At 36.2% G+C, this 20,726-nt stretch overlaps 3 protein-coding genes across 13 annotated transcripts; 1 reads left to right on the plus strand and 2 right to left on the minus strand.

Moving 5' to 3' along the window:
* Nucleotides 1-1,856, plus strand: LOC102606973 (60S ribosomal protein L6-like). Its single transcript, XM_006484959.3, has 4 exons — nt 1-344; nt 445-551; nt 1,070-1,251; nt 1,548-1,856. Exons 1-4 carry the CDS (start codon nt 88-90, stop codon nt 1,701-1,703), a joined length of 702 nt encoding a protein of 233 aa, XP_006485022.1. The 5' UTR covers nt 1-87; the 3' UTR covers nt 1,704-1,856.
* A 1,152-nt stretch (nt 1,857-3,008) lies between these two features.
* On the minus strand, nt 3,009-5,827 carry LOC107177821 (uncharacterized). Of its 11 annotated transcripts, XM_052439719.1 has the most exons (4): nt 4,959-5,825; nt 4,087-4,226; nt 3,666-3,762; nt 3,009-3,286 (listed from the first exon to the last, which is right to left on the minus strand). In XM_052439719.1, exons 1-4 carry the CDS (start codon nt 5,553-5,555, stop codon nt 3,260-3,262), a joined length of 861 nt encoding a protein of 286 aa, XP_052295679.1. In that variant the 5' UTR covers nt 5,556-5,825; the 3' UTR covers nt 3,009-3,259. The 11 variants fall into 11 exon arrangements, with proteins under 11 accessions (XP_052295679.1, XP_052295676.1, XP_052295678.1 ...); XM_052439716.1 differs by having other exon boundaries at nt 3,666-4,226; nt 4,959-5,827; XM_052439718.1 differs by adding an exon at nt 4,406-4,504 and having other exon boundaries at nt 3,009-4,226; nt 4,959-5,823.
* A 6,302-nt stretch (nt 5,828-12,129) lies between these two features.
* LOC102631273 (FT-interacting protein 1) lies at nt 12,130-15,559 on the minus strand. The gene is made up of 2 exons (XM_052439708.1): nt 14,967-15,559; nt 12,130-14,897 (listed from the first exon to the last, which is right to left on the minus strand). The coding sequence occupies exon 2, from the start codon at nt 14,683-14,685 to the stop codon at nt 12,316-12,318; it is 2,370 nt and encodes a 789-aa protein (XP_052295668.1). The 5' UTR covers nt 14,686-14,897; nt 14,967-15,559; the 3' UTR covers nt 12,130-12,315.
* Nucleotides 15,560-20,726: the final 5,167 nt, after the last annotated feature.

The raw sequence follows: 20,726 nt of genomic DNA on the forward strand, positions 1-20,726 counted from the left end.
AATTAGGGTTTAAGCGTGCATCTACTGCGCCACTTTCTTTCAAACACTTTTCACCAACAGCGAGTAGCAGAGAGCGGCTTCAACGAAATGGCGCCGAAAGCTGCGACTGGAAGAACGAGCCGTAACCCGGACCTCATACGCGGCGTTGGCAAGTTCTCCAGATCCAAAATGTACCACAAGCGCGGCCTCTGGGCAATCAAGGCAAAAAACGGCGGCGTTTTCCCGAAACACGACCCAAAGCCTGCTGCCGCTGAGACGCCAGCCAAGCCTCCCAAGTTCTACCCAGCTGATGATGTCAAGAAGCCGCTCGTCAACAAGCGAAAGCACAAACCCACCAAACTCAGGTCCTCTTTTTTCATAAAAATATATTGTTTTGCATATGTTTGATTTTGTTTTATATTTTATATTTTTTGTTTTATTGTTTAAATGAATTGTGTATTGTAGAGCGAGTATTACACCTGGGACAGTGTTTATTCTATTGGCTGGAAGGTTTATGGGGAAGAGAGTTGTTTTTCTGAAACAACTTACATCTGGGCTGCTTCTTGTTACCGGTAATTTTTTTAAATTATAATTTTTATTTTTTAATATTTTGTTTGTGCTTTTTTTCCCTTGAAATATTGTTTATATATGTACTTATACATTTTTAACCTGCAACTGTTTGGTATCAAGTGAGAGATAATTGTCCTCCCGGAGATTATAATTATATAATTCCATTTGACAATAATGTGAGTAATATTTCAGTGATATTCAATTTACTTGAATGTGTTGTTAAGCTCATAAGAAAGGAAACCCAAAAAGCAGATGCTTATATACCTTCATTCTTTTCTTGTTTTCTAGGATTATGTAAGAAAAGTCACTTGTATGTAGTAATCTGAGAGAATTACTTTTTTCCTTATTGATTGAGTCGTTTTTTTCTATTAGTTTTGAGAGAGTGGTAATTTTGTGTTGTTAAATGTATTATGCTGGGGTAGCTGCTGGTATTTCATTTAAGACTGTTTCCTTTTTCATTTTCCTTTGTGATTGTGTAATGGATTGTTACTGATTTGTATGGTTTCTTGTGTTGTCATAGGGCCATTCAAGGTCAACGGTGTTCCATTGAGACGGGTAAATCAATCTTATGTGATTGCTACCTCTACCAAGGTTGACATTTCTGGAGTCGATCTAGGAAAGTTTGATGACCAATACTTTGAAAAGGAAGCCGAGAAGAAGAAAAAGAAGGGGGAAGGAGAATTTTTTGAGGCAGAGAAGGAGGTGAGCTTTTGTCTTTTATTTACTCATTTTCTGTAAAGCAAAGACGGTTTTTCGTTGCATTAGGGCAAATACATGGTTAGGTGCTGTTGAATACTGACATAATCTAGAGAGATAGGAATATCCTTAAGATTCTTATTGCAATAGAGTTCCAGAATTAATGGATGTACAATTGTGTGCTACTTAATTGATATGAACTGTATCTAAGTGGTGAGTATGGTCTGTGTTATGAACAGTAAATGAAAACAAATTCTAGAATTTTGGAGGGCTATCTTAACCCTTTTTCCTATAAACTGTAGGAAAAGAAAGTGCTCCCAGATGATAAGAAAGATGATCAAAAGACTGTTGATGCGCAATTGATAAAATCCATTGAAGCAGTGCCAGACTTGAAGACCTACTTGTCAGCGAGGTTTTCTCTCAAGTCAGGCATGAAACCTCATGAGCTTGTCTTTTAGAGGAGTTGTCCAGTTATCTTGAGATATATTATATCTGGAATTCTTTTGATTGAGATTCTTGGTAATTGTATCGAGCAGATTCTATTCTGAACCTCAGTTTTTCATTAGCAAGTTTTGTTTCATGGAATGAATATTTTATTTGCAATTTTCTTACCTCTCTGATGTGGCTGTCACTTGCCAAGTCCCCTATTTTTTCTGCTACTTTTTTATTATTGTTTAAAATTAAAAGTCTAATTTCAAACAGTGGATTTTCGAAGTCAACTTTCGAGTTCAGTGGAATTTTACTTAGTGCTTATATGCCGCTGGTGGTTGAGCAGAAGTTCAGAACCATGTTTTTTTTGCCCAATTAATTTAAGCAGAACAATTTTCCATTTTGCCTGAAAAATATGCTCCTTGAAGGATAAGTTCCCCTGTAAAAGCGGAAGAAAACGGCCTCTTACATGGAAACTTGCTGAGATGTAAAAGAGTGAGAAAACAGATTTGTACATGGAAACTTGCTGAGATGTAAAAGAGGGAGAAAACAGACTTGTACATGGAAACTTACTGAGAAATCGTTCATGGTTTAGAGATTTATTACAGGCAGAGAAATATAATCTAAGGATGCAAAATTAAAAAAAAGAAAAAAAGAAAAAGTACAAAAGATTGGAAAAGAAAAAGCGGCTACTGCAAGAAATGCAGTTACCAATAAGTGTTATCATCTTCCAAATAACTTATATTTTGCTCTGAAGAAATGAAACCAATCAAGTCTGGTATTTAAAACAATTCATAGTCTCCTTCTAAGGTTCTCTCTATCAGAGGAAACCGCAGAATGGCAGTAGAACAGGATTGTCATAATCCTTCTCGGGTCACCTACAAGTTGGGTGGGTAGGGAGGTTAGTATTTGTGTTTGAGAGAACCGGACGTCTTTGTGAGTTAATCAGAAGTTCAGTGAAGTGCAATAAAGAGGGAGCTCTCTTTAAGTAGCAGATTCTTCGATTGTGGCAGTACAAATTAATTCTCGTTGTCTATGGATACAAAGGAATTAATTAAAAAATGCAGCTCCATTGCGTTGGAAGAAGAAGAAGAACAGAGGCGGATCTCAGGAGAAAATTTAAGGGGGGCCAAATTTAAACTTATAATTTTGATGCTATTAGAAGTAATAAATTACAACCCGACCAAATCATCCAAAAAAATAGTAAGATACTAAATTAAAATAATTTTACATTTATAATTCATTAAGGAAGATGATTACAAAACAAAAGAGCCTCCACCCACACAAAATTTCAAGTCTTAAAGTACTGAAGCTATCAAAAGAAAATAAAAAACTTAAACAGAAACCATCATAACTGTAAAGGGAAAAAGCTTCCTCAAGCAACAAAATATTCTTAACATAAGATACTAAACCCACCAAAATCAGGATCTCCAACATTAAAATGGAATACGACGTTCTTTCATATCTCGAAACTCGTTGACTATTGATTCAATACTTAATTTTTCTGCAATTTCCCTTTCAATGTACATAATCAATGAATCTGTAAGAAATTCATCCTCCATTTTATTGCGAAGTCTTGTCTTTACTATACGCATAGCCGAAAATGATCGTTCTGTAGTTGCAGTAGACACTGGAAGAGTTAGCACAAGAACAATTATTCTATAGACAAGGGGGAATATTGTTGCTTTTCTAGTACTAACCAACCATTGGCTCAAGTCAGAAATGGTCGACAAACTTTTGAACTCTGGATGTTGAACTACATTATACTCATAATGCTCAAGTTGGATTTTTAAATTCATTTTATCAACGTCTGTAAAATCTGCTGGATAAAACTTGTCAGCCAATTGACAAACATCACCAATTCTAAATGACTCCCTACATTCACGAGGATCAAGTGCTGAACTAAGTATAAGCAATTGCACTGCATGTTCATTAAATCGACTACTTAACTCTTGTAATTGGCAATCTATAACAGCATAAAACAAATTTACCCTATAATGTTCAGCAACAGTGAAGTTATCTTCTTGACGCCGAGCTCGACCTTGTCTTGCAACATACTGAGCATTCATTTCTGGAATATCTATATTTCTAACCTCACAAAATGATTTCACTTGGTTAAGCAAAGTAATCCACCCATAATCTCTAAATTTCTGTATAAGTGCTTTAGTTGATGAAACAAGATGCATAGCATGTAAAATATCTTGAGATTTAGATTGCAAAGCTTGGCAAAGTATATCAGTGATTGCCATAATTTCTTTCATGAGGTGCAAGATAAAAACAAACTCAAAACTAGTCATTGCCTCATATGCAGCATCAGCATCTCCTCGTTGGAAAGCATTAGTGCCATCTTCAATGATATTAAGTAGAACAGAACATGTTGCACTGAACATTGTTATTAAATTGGAGACTGACCTGAAGCGAGAACTCCATCGAGTATCCCCAGGCCTTTGTAAAGTGCCAATTTGATTAAGCCCTCTCCCACTCTCAAGCTCATCAATGGAAATCATGTACTCAATGTCAGCAGCTTGAGCACGTTTCAGTTCTTCATTGCGCTTACAAGAAGCACCAACAATATTCACAACCGAAGACAGTTTAGTAAAGAAATGATGAATAGGAACAATCTCATGAGATACTGCAACTAAAGCCAATTGCAGTCGATGGGCCAAACAATGAATGTAGTAAGCATATGGACAGTCTTTCAAAATTAAAGCTTGTAAACCATTCCACTCACCCCGCATGTTACTTGCACCATCATATCCTTGCCCTCGAATATTTTGAATACTTAAATTATTATGAGACAGTAGAGAGTATATCCCATCTTTCAAAGTCACTGTAGAAGTGTTAGAGACATGAACAAGTCCAAAAAAACGTTCTCGCACAAAACCATCTTTGTCAACAAATCTCAAAACTACAGCCATCTGTTCTTTCTTCGATTCATCACGTGATTCATCTACAATTAAACAAAACTTTGCATCACCTATTTCTTCACGAATTGCCTTTTTTACTTTCATGGAAAAGACATGTAAAATTTCTTTTTGAATATTTGGTGATATATAGGAGGCATGTTTTGGAGCTTTATCAAGTATAACATCTGCAATCTTTTCATTATTAGAGGCAAATGCTTTAAGTAATTGCAGAAAATTTCCACGATTTAATGAATTTTTGCTCTCATCATGGCCTCTAAAAGAACAACCTTGAAAAGCTAAGTATCTAATTGCTTCAACTGTAGTCTTTAACCGCAGTCTATTATTTTCAATTTCTTGAGAGGAATAACGATTAAATACCTGTGGCAGATGCTGAGATTGCCTCATCAAATCCTCACATGATTTTTCAGCCTTTTTATGCGATGAATTCGGATCCTTTCCCACATGATTAAGGAAGGCACAATTTTTCCCATCTTTAACCTTTCTCCAGACATTAAACCCATTAACAGTATAAGCCTTACATTTTGGATGTGCAGATGGTGTATTAAAGAGATAACATGGTAGACAAAAAGCAGCATCTTTTATAGGTGAATATTCCAACCAAGAAGGAAAAGAATCGAACCATGAAGATTGAAAACGACGACGGTGCTTTTCTGGTCCAGATTTGGGATACTCTGAAAGTCTTGGTTGATATGGACCGGCCATTATGTATGCTCTACGAATTTCATCCCGTTGATTAACATCATGAACCCATATTTGTGGACGCAACCCTGGATCACGCTCCAAAAGTTGAGTAATAACTGGATTTGTCTCAATTCTTTGAGCTTTTAAAGGTGGATTTCTAAAATTTGGTGAATTGGTAAGTGAGACTTGTGAATTTTCAATATTTGGAGATTTGGTATTGGCTTCTGCATTTTTCCTTTTGAAGTATTGATCAATTTTTGATGGCTTACTCATGTTTGCTGCTGGGAAATTTAGGGATTTCGGTTGAGTTGCAGGTGATTTTTGGGATATGTTATTCGCGATCGCGATTTTTGGCTGATGTTATGAGTTTTGTGGCTGATTTCTTTTTTCTTTTTTGTTTTAATCATTTTGATGGCATTGTAAATGGCTTAAGTGGGCTTTGGGACTGCATAAAATCAAACATTTTAACGAAAGTTTGCTTTCATTTTAAAAATAAAAGTTGTTTTAATCATTTTGATGCCATTGTAATTGGCTTAAGTGGGCTCTCGGCTGCATAAAATCAAACTCTTTAACGAAAGTTTGATTTCTTTTTTAAAATAAAAGTGGGCTTTTGGGATTATTTAATTGTTTTAATTATTTTACTTTTGGGCTTATAAAATTACAATATTATCTAATCTATCAACTTTATATATTAATTGTACAGGGGCCAGTGTAGACATTTCACATAAATTATTCATATTTTATTTATAAATTTTAAAATATTTTAAAATCTTAGGGGGGCCATGGCACCCTTTGGTCTTACAGAGGGTCCGCCACTGAAGAAGAAGACAAGATTAAGTACGGGGGAAAGATAAAGGAAAAAGGGGAAATGCTTGCATCTCATTGTTTGATTGGAAAAATTCTTCTCAATCGGGGGATACACATAGAAGGGCTGAGAAATGCTATGAGGCAAGTATGGAAAACCTTTAGAGAAGTGAAGATTGAGAGCTTGGGCGAAGATTTTTTCATGTTCAAATTTGGCACAGCGGAGGATAAAAAGAGTGTTTACAGGGGGCCCTTGGCATTTCGATAATGCCCTAATAGTTTTTTCAGAGCCAATGTGAGTGGGGGATGTCAAAAAGCAATCATTTACACACACCTCCTTCTGGGTACAGCTGCATAATGTGCCTCTCATGTGTATGGACAAATATGCAATTCAGAAGCTGGGGTCTTTGATAGGGAAAGTGGAAGAAGTGGACACTGATGAAGGGGGGGAGTGCGTAGGGCCTATTTTTCGAACAAGAATCTCAGTGAATGTTACCAAACCACTTAAAAAGATTCTCTTCCTCCAACAGGAAGATGGAGCTAAAACTCCAATAGGAATCCAATACGAAAGACTTCCGGACTTCTGCTTCTGTTGCGAGTTAGTAGGCCACCAATACAGGGAGTGCTTGAAGTACAATGGGCAACCAAAGGAAAAACTAGCCTACGGAGCATGGCTTAAAGCTTTGACAGTAGCTGAATGGAGCTGGAAAAATAGAGGGAAAGGAAAATGGAGTAGAGAGCACCAGCAAGGTAATCCGGGAATGGGGAACACAGAAGACCAAAACCAAGTCCAAATCGGGCAAACCCAAAACAACCCAAATTCGGATAACGGGTCGGGTCAAAGTGATAGTGGTCAACCCATAACCCCAATGGAGGTGGGGAAGGAGAAAGAGGTAGTTGAAGAGCATTTAATGCCAGTAGCTGTGAAAGCTACAAATATCAGAGACAGCAGACCAACACAGTTGGAAAATGTTCACCTAGGAAAATGGAATGCAAGGTGGGAAAGGGGGGAAAGCGGATGGGTAAAAGTAATTGAACAAAGGGCTACCTAAACCACACAAAAGGAAAGAAGTCAAAATTTTTCAAAAATTGAGGAGTCAGTCAATAGGCTGGTAAAAACCAACCCAAGGCCCAAAACCAGGAGATGGAAAGCCAAAGCAAGAGAGCAAACAAAGAGAGGAAGTATCTTCGAGGGACAGGCAAAGACTAAACGCCCAAGCAGTGCAATTAGTGGGAAAAGTCCAAAGTCAAAACGAGCTAAGTTAAATAGCCCAAGCAAAGCTCTCAACAATAAACTCCAAATTAACGCCCCTGCAATGAAGATTTAACTGGCATGGGAACAATACAGTACTATGGCCTTGGAGGATTTAGATACAATTCTAGAAGATATAGCGGTGGGAGCTGGTGAACAACCCCACTGACAGTTATGAATCTCCTAAACTGGAACATTCGGGGTTTGGGGAATCCTCGAACGCGCCTAGTTATAAGAAAAATTCTCCAAAAATATGAACCTCAGCTCTTTTTTGTTTGTGAAACTAAGTTGGAGTCAGCACAAATAAGAGAAGAATGCGAAAAGCTTAATTTTGATAAGTGTTTTGCAGTAAGTAAGAAAGGGAAAAGTGGAGGCATAACTATGATGTGGAGCTCAGATATTAATGTCAACATCCTTTTTTATAATAGACATTACATTGATGTGGAAGTGCAATATGGCAGTGGTAAAAAATGGCGATGCACTGGAGTTTACGGGCACCCAAAAACGCAGCAGAAAAAGCACACATGGACTTTATTACGAAGGTTAACAGGTTTGTCCTCAAAACCATGGTTGTGCTTTGGAGATTTTAATGAAATTTTGAGCTTGAATGAGAAGAATGAAGGGAATGAAAAGAACATACGGATGGTGTCTGAATTTAGAGAAGCAGTATGAGATAGTAAATTGACTGATTTGGGATACAAAGGATATCAATTTACATGGAGTAATGGTAGGTTCGGGCCACACTTTGTGGAAGAGAGGTTGGCTAGATTTCTTTGTAATGAAGAGTGGGGGAATCACTTTCAAGAGACAGAGGGCACAAATTTAGTTAGTGTAGGGTCGGATCATTACCCAATAATGATGGAAGTAAAAGAGAAAGGCTCGGGGCTGCAGTATGTGAGAAAGACTTTCCTTAGAGTGCATTTCGAGGACATGTGGAGCTCTTATGAGGCTTGTAAAGCCATAATAAAAGCCGAATGGGAGAAATATGGTACAGTAGCAGGTGAAAATCCAATTAATCAATTCAAAGCAGTGGCTAAGTCTTCTTTGGCTCAGTTAAAGTGGTAGAGCGAGGATGAATTCGGAGGGAGGGACAAGAAGCTGAACATGTTGACACAAGAACTCCAAAAGGCAAAGCTGAACAAAGTGCAACATAAAGAGGCCAATGTGATAAAGAAAATTGAAGAACAAATCCACAACATTTTGTTGGACGAGGAGATTTATTGGAGGCATAGAGCTAAAACTGACTGGCTACAAGTAGGTGACCGAAACACGAAATGTTTTCACTCAAAAGCTACAGCTGGAAAGATGAAAAACAAAATATGGGGAGTGGAAGATAAAATGGCGTTTGGACAGAAGATGGAGAAACTATGGAAAGAGAGTTTTACAATTATTTCCAGCAACTTTTCACTTCCTCAAAGCCAAGCCAAGATCAAATGAATGCAGTTCTGGAGGTTTTAACACCAAAGGTTATAGTTGCTATGAATAACCAGTTGAATGCCCCATTTACAGCAGAGGAAATATCAGAAGCCTTGTCCCAAATGTGCCCCACAAAGACACCTGGTCTGGATGGCTTGCATGCAGTATTTTTCCAGAAGCATTAGCAGTATGTAGGCAAAGCTGTAACCCAAACCTGCTTGCACATTCTGAACGAGCAAGGTAACCTCATCCCTTTAAATCATACTTTCATTGCCTTGATTCCGAAGGTGGCTAGACCTAGGAAAGTCTCTGAATACAGACCCATCAGCTTGTGTAATGTAGTGTAAAGAATTGTAGCCAAAACTATAGCTAATAGGCAAAAGCAAGTGCTTCACCCGATTATTTCCCCATCTCAAAGTGCATTCATTCCCAATAGAATCATTACTGATAATGTTATTATTGGGTACGAATGCCTTCACAAAATAAGGCACAGCAAAGGGGGGAAGAATGGGTTAGTTGCTCTTAAGCTAAACATTAGCAAAGCATATGATAGAGTTGAGTGGGGTTTCCTAGAGTAGATTATGAGGAGGCTGGGCTTCACTGAAAAATGGGTGTATTTAGTCATGAATTGTATCACGACACCCTCATTTTCGATAATCATAAATGGAGTGGCCACAAGTTTAATCCAACCACAAAGGGGGTTGAGGCAGGGGTGCCCGTTCTCACCTTACTTGTTCATTTTGTGTGCAGAAGTTTTCTCGAATTTACTCATGCAGGCAGAGAAGGAGAAAATGATCCATGGCCTCAAGTTCGACAAGCAAGTGACGGTTTCACATCTATTGTTCGCTGATGATAGCCTTGTCTTCACCAAAACATCTATTGAGGATTGTCGAAACTTAAAAGCAATCTTTGATTCCTATGCAACGGCCTCATGACAGATTTTCAATTATGAGAAATCTTCAATGTTTTGCAGTTGAAAGCTTTCAGCGGAGCAAATATCAGCCATTAAGAACATTTTCCAATTAAAGATGGTGTCTAAATATGAAAAGTATTTGGGACTGCCTTCTATGATCGGAAGAAAAAAGACAAGTTTCTTTAACGAGGTGAAGCTAAAAGTGCTGAGCAAGATCTCAAATTGGCAACATAAGTTTTTCTCAAGCGGAGGCAAATAGGTGTTGATAAAGGCTGTAGCACAGGCCGTTCCGGCTTATGCAATGAGCGTCTTCAAAATCCCATCGACATTATGTGAGGACATCCAGAAAGCAATGGCAAAATTCTGGTGGGGAAATAAAAAAGAGAAGCACGGGATTCATTGGGCAAGGTGGGAGAGAATGAGTCATGCCAAGCATAGAGGAGGATTGGGCTTTAGAGACATCTCCAGCTTTAATCAAGCATTGGTAGCAAAACAAAGTTGGAGAATTATCCAAGATTCAGAATCATTAATGGCAAGAGTCCTCAAAGCAAGATATTTGAAGCATGAGGACTTTCTAAATGCCAAGATAGGTACAAATCTATCCTTTATACGAAGAAGTATCCTATGGGGTAGAAAAATAATCTTAAAAAGCACAAGATGGAGAATTGATTCTGGGGAAGATGTTCAAGTTTACAACAGCAATTGGCTACCACGACCAACAACCTTCAGGCCAATATCACCAAGAACACTTGCTGCAGATGCTAAAATGGCAGACTTGATAGACCCCAAAAGAGAATGGAAGATGGACTTAATTCGGCAGCATTTTGTTCAGGAAGATGAAGATATCATTCAAAGGATTCCCCTCCCAAGAAGCTCAGCAAGGGACGAGCTTTGTTGGCACTATGATAAGCTCGGGAGATACTCAGTCAAAAGTGGATACCAGATAGCCTTAAAAGAAAAATTTCAGAATGACCCAAGCAGCTTGAATCCAAAGCCAAGTCAATGGAATGCCATATGGAAGCTTGATCTCCCTGAGAAGTTGAAGATTTTTATGTGGAGGGCTGCAAAAAACTTGCTTCCAACAGCAGAAAATCTGTGGAAAAGGAAAGTGATACCAAACCCAACCTGTCAAAGATGCAATCAGGGGGTGGAAACTGGTTTTCATGCTCTGGTAGAGTGTAAAGCTGCTAGAAAGATTAGGCAACATTCTTCTTTAGCAGCAGTGGAGATGCCATCCTCCCATGGGGGGAGTATGTTGGATGTTTTTCTAGATACATCAAGGCTTCTGAGCAAAAAAGAGGCTGAGCTTCAGATTGCTTATTGGTGGGTTACATGGTATGCACGAAACCACTTTCTTTTCAAGAGGAAGAAGCTCGATCCTTTGATTTCAACCGTAAAAGCTGAAGCAGTTGTAGAAGCTTTCAGAAGATACAAAAAGCCAGAGCATCAACAAATGGAGAGCTCAAAGGCAGAGAGAGCTAAGCAATGGAAACCCCCACCCAAAAACTGGTACAAAGCAAACGTGGATGCTGCAATTGACAATCAAAGACAAAGAGTGGGATTGGGAGTGGTTGTAAGGAATGATAATGGAGACATTGTGGCAGCAACCATCAAGCCTTCAACTTTTAACGGAGAAGTATCTTTTGCAGAAGCTGAAGCAATTGAATGGGGAATGCAGCTGGCAGGAAGTGCATGCATAACCTCTGTTATTTTTGAATCAGATTGTCAAGTGGTTGTTGACTTGGCAAACCACAGAAAGGGTAGCAAAACTGAGATTTTTTGGGTGATTTTGGAAATCAAAAGCAGAAGAAAAGACTTCCAGGAAGTTAAATTTCAACACACCCCTAGGTCTGGTAATGTTAATGCCCATACCTTGGCTAAGATAACCTTTAAAGGTTCAGATTCTGTTGTATGGCTAGGAAATATCCCAGCACAAATTCGGTGTTTAATCTCTTCTTATTAATGAAGTATTTTCCCTTCTCAAAAAAAAAAAAAAAATCAACTCTGGTATTTCTGTTGGTAGTTTTAACAGTTTCAAATTGAATGTTATTTATGACATATCTTTCTCTGGTACTTAGTAATGTTGATGATGTGATATCCTGTTTTTTGCTTCTTTGTTTTTATGATTATACCATCCAATTGACTTCAATTTGGTGCTTTACTTTTTGATATACGGATAGTGAAAAACAGATTTTATGTTTTTTGAAAAGATCTTTCAAATTTTGTACTAAACACATTTCTAATTGGTTTTGGTAAGGAAGAAGAGAAACAGTATAATAAAACAATACTAAGCACCGCTCAGGTGTTCGTAAAAATTGTTCTGCCATTGGCATTGTTGAGCCCTATCCATCTGTAGGCCATTAGTCTAATCTGTTTTCTTCACACATTTTCAGTCTATTGGATGCTATCTTTTGTGCTTCAGTATTGAATAAATATGTAGAACAGAGGTACACAGTTAGGTCTAAAGGAGCAGATTGAAAAAGGAAGCTCCAATATATGAATCTTATTCTTGCCTCTGTTTTCAGAAATTATCATTTGAAATAACACTACTGATACGAAACAATAAAAAGGAAAATAAACTAAAGCAATACAATCACTTCAAGGCGTTTATAGAAGACCTCATATTAATCCAGGTACAGATTCCTAATTCAGAGCATGGTGTCGGCACGCGATGGCAATCTCCTGAAGAAATTGCTTGGTATTGACGGTAGCTTGCTGCGAAATCTGGGATGCCGCAGCCAGAATAAACCTGCAACTAATGTGATTATCTTGAATGGCGTCACGTATAGCACAACAGCTGCAATTAGGCAGAAAATTACAAACAGGCTAGTTGCTCTTGGGTCTCTCCAACTAAGCAGAGCCTGAAATCTCTCCCCTTGTGTTGCCATATCGCCGACCACCGTCTGAATCCTTCCTGCTACACTTCTGAGTCTATCATACCTCATCCTCACTACATCTTGCTGCTTAGATGTAGGAAAAGTATCAAATTCTTCATCCAATTCATCTGGATGAACTGCATCTGCCCATGAAAGTTTGGTATCCATGTGAGGTGGATGCCTAGGCCGGAACCGGTAGTTCCAGATACCAATGAGAAACATGTATAGAAAAATTGTTGGCAGGATCAATTCTGGGTAACAGATCAATATCAGAAATAAAACATGAACAAGAATAGTAGTCACTGGGTTCTTCCAGTAGCGAACTTCACCGAGCCACTTGCTCATAGAGATTGCACCTGAAAACAGTGAGACTATTCTGAAGAAGTTAGCTTTGCTTCTTCTCATGCTCCACATGTGAGAATCTACATCCAGCATGTATTCGACCACCTCTTTCCTCAGTGGTGGCTCAGCACGGCCAAGCCTCACTGCTACAATGTTCATAGCTTGATATCTCAGGCTGTCTAATTGGTTGACAGTGAATGGATGCAGATAATGCATTTTTGGCAATAAGGGGTGTGCATAGAGGTAGATCATACTTGCTAGAGATAGACAGGTAAATCTAACTGCTAGTTGTAGTTCTCCCATCTTCTTCACTCCTGATGGGTTTAGAACAAGAAGTGGATAAGAGTGAGTGTAGATTCGATCTGCTTCTAGTGTTGATAGCCGGATTCTTACCTTCCCAATTCTTGAATCTGGTTTTGTTCCACTGCCACCCAAGTGACAGTTGTCAAATACCCCCAGTGTGATCACTGTGCAGGGGTCATAAACCTCCCAAGTGTACTGTTCATTCCATTTCGGATTGAAGTTGTCAACTAATGTTCTGGTTCGCACCCATTTCAGCCCATACTTGGCAACACAATAGGCATCTGTGGTTCCCCTACCATCCCTTGTCTTCATTGGAAGCAGTCCTTGAGCGCTCAAGATGCCTACTTCAAGGATCCCAATCGGCTGCTTCCACAGCTGCCTAGCAGTTGGGCGCTGGTCGCTTATATACATTGTTGATTCATCCATTACATGATAAGCACCCTCTAGGCAGACTCTGAGATGAATTCTGCTGGAGAACTTGAGCTCATGCCTCTTGTCTAGCTCCAAAGCACCAAATCCAAATTTTTCGAGGTTGAACCATTTAGAATGAACTGGCCGGTGATCCAGGCGCCTCTCAATGACATTTAGTGACAAACGTAATCTCCCCAGAGGTTCATCTTTAGCAGGGGTGACTTTATTTTCAACTGTTAGTACCAACTGTTCTTCAAACGGTTCAGCTGCAACAAATATCAGATCCTCATTCCAGAGAGGATTGGTTGTTCTGGTTGGGCATAGCTTGGTTTTAAGCACCTGGTTTCCAACTTGAGCCTCTACAAAAGCCTGTGGTAACTGGCTTTTGTCAAGTGGCTCAACATCCTGAGCTTCAATCACATTAACTCTGAGATACCAAAGTTTTGGTGAAACATAAACTTTTGATCTGATATTGAAAACACCCTCTCCTTCAACTGTAGCAGCATCCGAATGCCAGGCCTCTGGGAAAGCTTCGTCAGCTTGTGTTCCGATCCAAACTGCAAGCATAACCTCTCCTTTCACCTTCCTATCGTCTCGCCTGTCCTCTAATCTGTACCACTGTGGTGCCAAAGGGCTATCTGGTGGAACCCTTGTAGGCACTTCATTCATGTCAAACACCACTTTCCCTATGTAGTCATCTCTGCCCACAATTTCTCTGTCTCTGACAAACACCTCAAGAACCGAAGACTGAATCTTCTCCTTGGAGAATGCAAAAACCTGTTTCCATTCAGGATTTGATTTCTTCTCGAAGTGCCTTGTTTTCCCTTTATAATTTCCAAGCTTTACTTCAACGTAAGGATCACAGCTACCGGACATAGGATTTGTGGGAAGATCTCTGGCTTTCTCAACTCGAACATACAGATAAAACATCTGCTCAACAAGATCATATGTGCTTGTAGCTCTTTCACTGCTTATCCACCCACCCGCACCACGTATTCCTCCATGTGGCCATCGTTCCCCAAGCTGGGGCTTTGTGTCCTTTAATTTGTAGTCTTCTTGATAATAAGGAGCCGATAATGGATTCATTGCTAAAAGCTCGAAGATATCTTTCTTGCTAAAATTTCTTGTCACAGGAAACCCTGCTGTTTGTATGTATGGTAGGGTGTAAGGACCTCTTTAGTCTCCAGTCTCTTTTGCCAGAACTGCACCAGTGAAATTTATGCTATCTACGAGCACGAGAATCCAGTTACAGGAGTTGCAAGAACTGAGTATTTTTGCTGCTCTTGTAGTTTTAGTGCCTGAACGACGAAGAGATGTTGATATTTTTTCAGAATATTTTGAGATATCTATTCTAAAGATGATCTCACCTTCGGCATGCAAGAATAACAACTTTTGCTACTGTTTGATTGTTGATAATCATCGCCTTTATTGACTTACATCCTAGCCATGAATTTTTCTCTTCCCAAGAAAGTAGCAAACAGCAAATGATGTTTTCTTGTTTTAAGGCAGATTCCGTCCAGAGTTTTCAAGGCATTTGAGAACTTTTGAGTTTGATGAGGAGCTGCAGGTTACAAAGGAGGTTTAGGCAAGAACCAATTTCTGAAAGAAGGTTAGATAGTCCTCAAATCTTTTGCCTAAAGTTTAAGCTTCTGCTAGACTGCCACCACTGCTAACAGTCGTATATTACCTTTTTTGTTGTCATGACGAGCTAAAGAATCTTTAATATTAAAACGAAAAGGTAAGAAGAGAAAAGAATGATGCAGTTTTGATTGACAAAATGATTTCTGCTTAACTGTTCAAAAGCACTGATTCATGCTTATCAGGACTATTAATTAAGCGGTTTATAATTATAGCTGGCATAAAACCTGTGGACTTGTTTCTAAATTATCATATTGTAACATAAGATGATTGATGCACCACTTGTGAGGACAAAGATAGACTTTTTAGACATTAGAGTAAGGAGATCGACGTGGTGCATGCTCACTTTCCTGGATTCCTTGAGCTTTAGTGACCTTGCTTTACTGTTAAACATAGTCTTTTGTACAACTAATGCACAATTTTTATTCTTTTGTTCGACTTAATGTATATGACCTTATTGCTACTGCATTGCTTTATAACTCTTCACAGCACTATAATTTTTCGTTCTTTCTGGTTTCTGCAGAAGGGCTAGTGCAAACGAAAGGAGGAAAAAGGATTATAAAATAGAATTCAATGAACTAAAGCAGTGAGGATAGTCTAGTGGAAAGCAAAAGCAAAACAAAAAGGATTAAGGGCATATGACCTTGCAGATAAAGATGCTTTTAATCAGTATTCCCCGTCTTTATTCTCCTTTAATTTAATTTCCTACTTTCAGAATTACTTTAGTTCTTAAAATAAAATTTGTAGGCACTTTTAGTGGGTTTGAGATGTATCCGGCTAGTATTCTTGGAGAGTCTGAAAAAAAATAAAAATAAAAATAAATAAATAATAAAACAAGATAGTTTTTGGGTTAGTGTTTAGCGATTTAACTACTATTAAAAATGAACACTTCAACGACCTAAAGATCTTTCATTTTGTGGTAATTACATATTGTGTCAATTATATGCTTATTGTTCATTTATGTGTTATCATGAGGTCGAGACTAGCTCAAAAATGAGATTCCTCTACTAGAAAAACATGATTGCTTGACTTCTACAAGAATAATTCCGCGTTTGCGTAAATTAAATTATGTGATAAAGAATGTTAGCATTGATTCTTTGAACTCACTATATGAAAAGCATGACGCTTCTTGTCTTTTAAGCTTCTTTGATGCTCTTCTTATAAGATGAAAAGCAAGCAAATTATAGCGGATATTTTTGGAATTCTGAGTGATTTATAGATCATAATTTTATTTTTTAAAATTTATGGGTGGGTATGTTAAAAAAATGGGTGTGGAGAATAAAATTCTGGGTTCAAATATCCTCGTCCAAACATAAGAGGTGAATTTTTTCGTAGGTGACTTTAATTCGTTTTACATTAATGTATTTTATTAGTTTTGGGTATGAATTTTTGAGATTTTTCAAAGATTGGATTGGTTTTCAAAATTTATAATCCAACTGATCAGTTTTACTTATTTTAATTTTAAGGAAATCTTGATTGTAAAATTTAATCAAGAGTAAAAGAAAAAAAATGGAAAATGAAATTCAAATCATTGTTTGTTTCATCTACTATCATTCACCATTCAATAATTGTATGTTTGAGCCGTTAATCTATATATAGTCATTATGTAATAAGGATCCCATAAGTTATTAAAGTAGGTTATAAATTAAAAGGCAAGTAAAACACATATTTCAATATAGTTTATTTTTGTCCTGTACTGTATTAAAGTGCGTATTTTTCTTATCTTTTAGTTTATTCTTTATTTTAATAATTTAGACGATCCTTCATTGAAAAACTTTATTTCTTACTTATTCTCCATACGTGGGGTTAATAGGTTTAACAATCGAGTAATGACAGTTGAACTCCTTGATTTATTTCACTAATCTTCACTTTTTAGATAACACAATTTATTTCTATAGTTACCCTTATTAAAAATTACAAATCGTTAATGCGTTTTATTTTCTCCCTCAAAGATCACCATCACCCCTACTACATATTTTTATCACCATCAAATTCACCATTAAGATCACTACCACCAGTTATTTTAATCAACCCATCACCACTTGTTGCAAATAATCAGTTTTTGTTGTTGAGTTTTGTTAAATTTTATAACAAATGGTGGATCCTATTGATACAAATTATACTGATTTTGAATTGGTGTGATAAATAAAACGAATATACCCATTGTATTTTCAATTCAAGAAAAGAAAAACCCACTAATTTCAATAACACAATCACTTTCAATTGCAAAAAGAAAGTGATTTACTGTAGAGATAGGGTGAGATCAATGGTTTATATTCAACAATAACAAATTAGTGCAATTGCAGATTTGATATTAATATCGGTTAAAAAATTTCAACAATTGATAATCTAAGAGATTGAGAGAGAGCAAGAGGGAGAAAAAATTTAAAAAATATTTACATTATTAATATTTTATTTTTAGAAAAGGTAATTTTGAAAATATGTTGGTTACTTGAAAAATAGAAACTAGTGAGATAAAAAAAAAAAATAAATATCACTCCTCTTTGCAATTAACCTTAACGAGCAATAGTTGGCCCAATAGTTGGCCGAACATGACATAACACACAGTCGCACATGCAGCAATGAAAGATGCCATCTTAAGCCCATTATCGAAGAGCTCTCTGTCTCATTGGCCCGTGGCCTTAGCTCCTACTTTCTTTTATTATTAGGATCTGCCTAAGTTACGGCTGTTGTAAGTTACCACACCTTTTGTCTTTTCTGCTTTAGCTATTGTAAAATTTGGTTGAGTTCCTTGCATTCTGTTTTATTTTATTAAAACCCTTAGAATATTAAATTCGCCCCCTATAATGTTTAAATTCCCAATATACCCTTTATTTAATTAAAGAATATAATAATTATTAAATGAACTATAATTATAATTAAAATTTTTAAATGGATTATTATTATTATTAACATCAATAAAAGTATTATACTTAATTAACATATTAACAATAATTAATAATAATTTTTTAGTTAAAATTTTAATAATAGTAACTAACAATAATAATTATTAATAATTAATTTTTGAATAATAATAATAATCATAATAATTAAAAATAGAATAATAATTATGATAAAAATTAATTAAAAAATTTATAGTAATTTTTTACAATTTAACTCATTTCGATTTTAATTCTAAGATAAAGTAAACACATTAATGATAATGTAGTTCATTCTAATTACGATTCCTGCAATTCAAGTAAATAAATTATTTTGATTCTAATTCATCATCTCGATTCTAGCTGTTCCGATTCTAAGTCATTATAATTTTAGTTAATCTCGATTCCCATATAGTGAACGTACTATAAAATTGTAGACATTTCACATTTTTTTTCTCATTTCTTCTTCCCCTCTCTCACTCTCTCTCTATGTGATGAGTCTGATGGTGGCTTCAATTATCGATAAAAGTTGCTGATGAAGAGAAATTAATAGTGGAGAGGGATTGATTCAAAGGGAATTTGTTATTTATTTATTTATTTTGCTAATCATTTTATCACGAAAGTATTAATTATTATGAGATGATATTATAAAGAAGATGAATGGTAATATCCTTGAAAATTTTGTTGATGATGAGTGATGGAACATGAGATACCGTAATGAAATACAAGTTACGCAACCCAAGAGGGGGTAAATTGAGATTTTAAAAATTATGCAATACAATTCGCACAACAAATCAATCTAGCGCCTTACTGAAATAGAAAACAATAAATTCAAATAAACATAATAATAAAAGAGTAAGGGAAGAGAAAAACAAACATGTGAATTTTTACGTGGTTTGGCAATTCTCGCCTACGTCCAAGCCTCCAAGCCAACCAAGCTCGAGGATTTCACTATCCAAACCTCCCCAGGCTTCAAGTTCTTACAATTGACTTTCAATATGTCAATGAACCTGTACAATCAAGAAATTATCTCCCCAATCTCTTTACCCCAAGTGTTTCTTAGACTTATACACTCACAATTTGATAAGAAATGAAAAATTACAACAAAAACTCTCTTTAAGAGTGCATAAGCAAATAATAGCTCAACAATGATTCAATTTATGATGATTTGCATTTTGGAAGCTCAATATATGTTATATGATCTTGTTTTTGCTTGCATTAGTCCTTAAAATGAAGTTGGAGTTGAGAAACTAGTCGTTATGGACAAATTCCAGCAACCAAGCGGTTAGCTGCTTGATTTATCCGGCTAGTCGCTTGTAACAATGATATTACAGTTATTTTTGAATTTTGCTACAGTAATATTGTTCACTAAAATTATACTTTGGCCCAAACTTTCTATAATTATACTATAGCCCAAAACGTCATAAAACTTTACAAATAGGTCTAATTTCAGAATTTCCTAATAATGATTACCATGCCAAAACTTTCTACAATTATGATATGGCCCCCAATATATTGTTATTTCTCAAGGAGGTCATTTTCAAAATTTAACACAATACCCATATTTTTCAAAGTTCTCAAAACCTTTCACTTTAGTCTAAAATGTTCATAAATTATAGTATGGCCCAAAATATTTCAAATATTTACAAAACGGTCTAACTCCGAAATTCAAAATAATACTTATTAAAATCACAGATTTCAAAACTTTTCATTTAAGTCCAAATTACTCAAATCCACAAAACACTATATCTTATAAAAAATAAGACCTTTTAATTTATGAAAAGTAATTATTTTAAATTAATCTCTTGAGCTTCTCAAATGCTAAATCATGCATCAATTAAATCATACTGGCTTTACAAGAATTCATCGCAATATTTTGTCTATTGAGCTCTAAACTTTGTTCTTAATTTCGCTGTTTTCCGTTGAGTGTCTTCAACTTGATTTTATTTGATTCACTTGCATAAATATTATCCTTAAAAAATTAGTGAAAATGTGAAATACAATATTTATTGAATTTACTTAAGACCAATGTTTATTATCATCAAAATTACATTATGTGTAACCCTTTAGGCTAATACGTAATTCTTCAAGAGAGGAAAGCGCTTTTATTAGTACTAATTTAAGGATATTTTTTTCTTTTTATTAATATTAGTGTGCTATGATAACTAATGTGTCGTGGTTGTAAATAGAAACTCTCTTGACACTTACAAAAAAATAATAAATGAAAAAGAGTGTAAGGAGATAAATTTGATTTTTATAATATAAGTAGAAAGTTTCATAATACGCATGAATAAATTGTAAATAATATAGAGTGCATGAGGCTCAACGACATTTTACAATAACAAGTCAAAAAAGACAAAAGGCATTGAAACTTACAATAGTCGTAACTTCGGCGAACCCCTATTATTATTTTTATTATTATTATGATGCTGATTTCGACGAAAATAGATATATAAAAGAGGGGCCTACCTATGTTGCAACGGTTGTAACGTACCCCAGTTTTTGCCTTTAGTGATTTAACTAATGTTAAATTTGACTTAATACCCTTATACCCTTTTTATATTCATAAAATATTAAGAAATGTCATAGTACTTTCTCCTTACATAATAC

This window comes from Citrus sinensis, chromosome 4, assembly GCF_022201045.2.
Source record: "Citrus sinensis cultivar Valencia sweet orange chromosome 4, DVS_A1.0, whole genome shotgun sequence".
NCBI classification, from domain to species: Eukaryota; Viridiplantae; Streptophyta; class Magnoliopsida; order Sapindales; family Rutaceae; genus Citrus; species Citrus sinensis.